At 27.7% G+C, this 6,186-nt stretch overlaps 1 protein-coding gene across 1 annotated transcript in view; it reads right to left on the bottom strand.

Annotated features, from left to right (window-relative positions):
- The window catches only part of LOC107635826 (mitotic spindle checkpoint protein MAD1), a 9,899-nt gene continuing 7,373 nt past the window's right edge, over positions 3,661-6,186 (bottom strand). The window contains exons 15-17 of the mRNA XM_021103194.1: positions 5,123-5,251; positions 4,887-4,925; positions 3,661-4,504 (exon numbers count right to left, since the gene is read on the bottom strand). Of these exons, the coding sequence (XP_020958853.1) occupies positions 4,415-4,504; positions 4,887-4,925; positions 5,123-5,251 (258 nt within the window). The 3' untranslated portion in view covers positions 3,661-4,414. The remainder of the gene's footprint in view (positions 4,505-4,886; positions 4,926-5,122; positions 5,252-6,186) is intronic.

Genomic DNA, 6,186 nt, shown 5'->3' with positions numbered 1-6,186 from the left:
ATTAAATTTGTAAATTAAATTCTTTTATTTAAAATATAAAAAATTTAAATTTTTAATATCTTTATTTTATATTCATTAAATAAAAACATTTAAAATTTTTTACTAACCGTAAATTTATCATATGTCCTAAAAAATATTATTATTATTTCCAACGTTTACTTTGCTGCCACCAAATCCAATTCTAATCCACTGAAAGAGGCGTGTATAATAGAGAGAAGGGAAGAAAGAAATTAGAAAGGATCAGTCATGATTCATGACTGTTACTTTTAAGGACATTATTATTTGGTATTTGTCATCACTCATCAGCTGTGGCTCTGCTGCTTTCACTCTTCTATTCTTGTATGTATTCCATTTTACATTTGATATGATGCGTTATCTTTGAAATTTAAAGCAACAGCATACTCATAAACTGGCTACAGAACTCAAGATTCTTTGAAATTTGTTTGATTTGATTTGATGTGTTACTTTTACTGCTACTTCCTTGCATTGGTGCAATATTATGTATATATATACACTTTTTTAGGGTTTCATTTATCAGGTACGTGGGTATATATTAGAGTAAAAATGATAAATAAATTTTTGGAGAATGAATCTTCTTATTTTTTTAAATTGAGGGAGTAAATTGTAATTTTTTATTTTTAATATTTTTTATATTTTTTTGTATTTATAAAATTAATGGTGAGAGATTATATTTTATTCTTTCAAGTGAGAAAAAATTAAAATATTAAAAGGATTAAATTCTAAATTTTTGAGGATTTACACTTTAAATGAATTAGTCCCTAAAAAAAATATCAACAGAGTTCTCTAAAATAGTAAATATGGATATCCTATTTTTAAATTAGTCTCTATAATTAAAGTAGAAGGTCTTAATTTAAATTTATTTATCCATATTTGTTATCTTAGAAGACTTTATTAATATTCTTTTTTAAAAAACTAATCTGTCTAAAATATAAATTCTCAAAAATTTATTTATCACTTTACTCTATATATTATGAATATATTTTTAAAAAATTAATTGTTGGCTCTCGATGGTCAAATATCCAAAAAGTTATGCACACTGATGTAAAAGAAAAAAGTATGTATACATGGAAAATCATCTAAAACAATAGGATAGGCAAACCTTTTAAATTTGATATTGTCAAAGCTAGCCAGCAAATACAATTGATGGGGGTAAAGTCAAAAGGGGCCATACATATATAGTATGGGAAGAGTTTTAAGTGTATCGAGAACATTGGTGTTTCAATTATTTTAACCGTTGATTTGAATTATAAAAAATATATATAATATATATTAATTGAAATCAACGATTAAAATAATTAGAACACCGGTGTTCTCAGTATACTTGAAATTTTTCCAATAGTATATATGTATGAGTTGGTGGTTGGGCCACCCCACATAGAAAATGCAATTCATGTTCATGTCCATGCATCCATCCCATAACCCTAAAGCCCCTTGGCTCCTTCCTTCTCCTTTAATTTGCCTAAAAAAAAGTAGGCTTAATAATAACATATACATATCCACTCACATCACTACCTTACTTTTTGGGTGAAATTGCAATAAGTGACATATTGACTATCCTTATCATATTGCTGTTGAGCTTTATAATTAATTCCCCTAAGTGAAGGATCTCCTACGTATTTACATACATTGAATAATTTGTCATGGAAGATCCCTTTTCATTCTTCCTTTCTTACATTCAATTCATTAATGGAGTCCATGCAAGCATTGACATTTGTTTTGTTCTCCGTCCTATTCAAATTTGTACGCTTTGACTTTCTTCTATTTCTACCTGCACAACATAAGTGTTAACTGTTAAGTAAGCGTACCTTAATAAGCATGCTTCTTATAATAATCCAGATTATGTCAAACTTGAATGTGGGCTTTGAGAAAATTACATGATACTAGTAGGTAGTAGCTATGTCAGTGCAGCTTTCATAAGTCAACAATTTTTCTTTTTATTATGATTAGTTATAGTTTAATCTCCTGGTGATGATGATGAAAGCTCTTTCTAATTCTCATACAGGGAGCTTCACAATTCCTTCTTCATAATTTGATTATTTATAGAAACATGAAGAATAATTAAACACTAAAACACAACAAACAATTATATATTATATATTATATTTCTATTATATGTATGAGACGCTAGACAACCAGAATAAAATATAACTAAAACATTTCAAAACCTTATGATGATTATCGAATGAAGTAAAGTAAATAGAGCTTACTTATTCTTCTAATAATTAATAATTAATAATCATGAAGCAGCCATAATTTAGCTTTTGAAATTTCATTCAAAAGCTTAATTTAAATATAAGTTATATCATAGGCAAACTTTTGCTTATATATATATGTTGGCTTTCTAAGATGCCTCAAGTGTTGAACTAAATATGAATGTTATAACTTATAAGACTATAAGAGAGAATTTTTTTCTGTAGTCTGTACAATTAATTCACCAAATTAACATGCGGGTAGGAGTAGAAATAGGTTAGGTTAAGTCAGGTTTAAGTCTTAATAGGCCTAACCTATTCTGTAATTAATTGGTTTGAATCTGACTCAGTCTGTTATAGATTTTTTATAAAATACTAAGTCTAGTCAGTTATTCAGTTTAGCCTGATTTAAAATTTATTAAAAAATTTGATAATTTTTTTTATAAAAATAAAATATTAATTTAATGAGACAAAAAAAAAAAAATCAAAATTTACCTTATTTAATATTTATTAATTACTGTAGGTTTTAATTAATTTGGGCTAAATTTTTTTTTACCAAACATTTTCAATTTTTTTAATAGGATCGTTGTTGCGTTAAAAGTTGGAAAATAGACTTCCAAAAACACAATTAAATACTAATAAAATAAAGTCTTCCTATTACTTTAGTGCCGTGCAATTAAATTTAGAATTGATTGTCAGAAACTATATGAATCTTTGTGGCGGTGAATGGAGCTATACAAAAGCACTAATAAGTACAACCTAAGACTGAGACTCTCCGCAAGCTCCATGGCTATGTATGAACATCCAATTTATTGGAAGATAATTGTGCTGCTATTAAAAAAGGTAAATGCTAGAGTGTTTAAAAGGTGGTGCTTATTTACTAAAAAAGTTAAAAAATAATATTTAATTTAAAAGATATAATAATAAATAATTTTTAAAAAATTAAAATTTACTACAAAAGATAAGTTAAAGTTAGGCAAAATTTAGACACCAATTTATAGACACCATAAAATTGGTCATTAAAAAAAGTATAACCCACATAATTAATATCACAATACAATTTAGAAAGATAGTGTTGTCGTTCTTATTTTAATAATGTCATTTTTATTAAAAAAAATGGATGAAGTATCTTTTTTATTTTTGTTTCACTCAATTTTTGGTATTCTTGACAAGATATGAAATCGATATTATATCAAGATCTTAATTTGGAGAGCAGATACACTCCTTTAAAAAGGAATGAACTCGACCTAAGAATTATTAGTAGCAGTGTTGAAACAAATTGCGTTGAAATACTGCTAGCAAATTTATGTCAAATAAAGTAAAATGAATAAAGAAAAAAATAATTAAATAAAAAAACTTTGAATAAATGAAAGTGTAAAAAAAATTTAAGAACAAAAAGCATACTTTATCCTAAAAAATAGTATTCCCTTTTGCCTTTAGATGCTCGGTGTAAAGAAGCTAAAGTAACATCAACTAATACGCACATGCAAATACATAGACATAGACATACAATTTAACATGGTGATGAATGGTTCAGAGAAAACTGTAATGGCAAACAATTTGGCTTGAAACTAAGACAAAGCAACATGAATAATTAACTGTAATTTGACTGAACCCACTTGCACTTGGTGCAACACTAGCTAGTAGCTACCCTGAATCCTCTTGCCCGTTTCTATAGCTTTGCAATCTACTACCAAAACAGTGCATTGCAGTACCATGGCTACTAGACCCCCTACAAGTCTCACCAGTTACGCTCAGTCAGATCAGAACATCGCAATGTTACATTACTTTCGACCCCAAATTCATGCCAACATCTAGGGCACACTAGTAAAGTGATTCAACAAGATAAACCCTAGACAGGTAACTCAGCAATATATGATGTATATTTTTTCAAGGTGTTGTCTACAGTGTCGGGTGAAAATTTAATTTCCTAACACACACATACACTGGTAGAGCACACATTGACAGTTTTTCCTAAAATCATATATCAAGATCAAATTCAGCAATTTTGGCATAATTTTAAAAGGCACGAGAGAATTGGCCTTTTTCTCAAATCCAAGCTATCCATGTGGCAACAATTTCAGAATTCAAAACTTGAGTTGACCAACATTCAGAAGTTGGGGAGGCACCATGTACAACATATTGACATGAATGAGTGTTGTGACGAGACTGTATAATGTAGACTGTAGACAAGTTGGTTGAATTTAAGATAAGGTTCTTCTATTGAAGGACTCCACCGTTAGGTTGGCAGTGAAAGCAGGAATTGAATTCATCTTCCGAATGAATATCTCAACCTGGGAGTGTTTAAGTCAACAAACGCACCTTTCAGTAGAAGAAACAAGAACATATGACAAATTACGTACAATAAACTCAAAAAAGGTATACTTAGGCTGTTTTTTTATAGAAAAGCAAGTCCTAGAATGTCTATTTTTCTTGTGAAAAATATTCTCAATTATTTATATAAAACAAATGAATGTTTTTCTGCAAACACAGTTTTTCTCGTTACAAACTACTTGCTTAATGATTAGAAATTAGAATCGATGTATTAGATAATTATTAATAACAAAGTTATTCAACTAAATATTCCTTTCTAACGATATGTAGTGGAAAAAAATAAATATTTAACAGATGTATTTATTATTGAAAAATATTTCAACAAAATTTTAATTTCCTTACCTGACGAGATATCTCAGGCTGAGCTGTGTATTGGTTTACCTATTGTTATTGAGATGAAATGAAAGCAGCATATCAGAATGTTTACAAGCCATCATTGTGAAATCAACCTCAGAACATACTTTCATAAATTTTGTTGTTGGATTAACAAAAGCCTATCCAAACTGATTGTGTATAACTGAACACAGAATGTAGCCTCTTAATCTTCATTAAATCCAGTATAGAATTAAGAATCTTACCAAAATATTAGTATTCCCTGATTCATAGTCAAATTCAAGTTTCTCATCATCACTTTGTGCATAAATTGATTGCAAGGTAAATCGTGTCACTGGGATTCCATTTGGTCGCTGGTGTTCATCCATTACAATCTGCCAATTTGAATACCAACAAATTCAGAAGCGTTCTAGAATAAGTTGTCAGCTTCATCCAGTTCTAAAATAATGAGCAAAAGCTCAAGAGACAATTCCTTTGAGAGAGAACAACACAATATGGGCAGAACTATTGGATGGCGTGTTCTATTGAACAGAAAAGTGCAAACCATCTATCTATTATAATATATTAAAACAGAACATAAAGTAATGTTATGGTGAATGAATGACACATAAAGTTTTCCTAAAGTTTTAAGTTTCATATGAAATTGTCATGTCATCTATTGCAACAACATAGAAAAAAGTATCTATCTTAGAACTACATTTATACTACCATAAAGAATAGCATTTACATAATCAATCTAGCATTAATCTCATAATTTCACACACTAAATTATCTAATTCTAAAAATAAATAACATGAAAAATATCAATTCATATCAATGGTCAAAATTCTACTATTCTATATCCTATGTAAATAATAAATTTCATTTTATGAAAATCTATTTATTTATTCATCTATTTATCTATCAATTTATTTATAATCTATAAAAGAGAATACAAGTAATGACACAATAAACTCTTGACAATATTAGATAACTTCTAATGTTGCCATATAAATATTTTAGTGAAATTGTCATTTTATAGTTTTTTTATCACATCACTTTTATAATATATTAAAAGAGAGTCCAAAATAGTGAATAAATGACACATAAGGTTTTAAGTTTCATATAAAATTGTCATGTCATCCATTTTTCATTTTAACAACATAAAAAAAATCTATTTTAGAACTATATTTATACTACCACAGGAAATAACATCTATATAATCAATCTAGCATTAATTTCATTTCACACACTAAATTATCTAATTCTAAAAAAAATAATATGAAAAATATTAAATCATATCAATAGTCTAAATTCTAATATTATATAT

Source organism: Arachis ipaensis, chromosome B01, assembly GCF_000816755.2.
Source record: "Arachis ipaensis cultivar K30076 chromosome B01, Araip1.1, whole genome shotgun sequence".
Taxonomy (NCBI): domain Eukaryota; kingdom Viridiplantae; phylum Streptophyta; class Magnoliopsida; order Fabales; family Fabaceae; genus Arachis; species Arachis ipaensis.
This window is presented reverse-complemented; position numbering and strand designations above follow the sequence as displayed.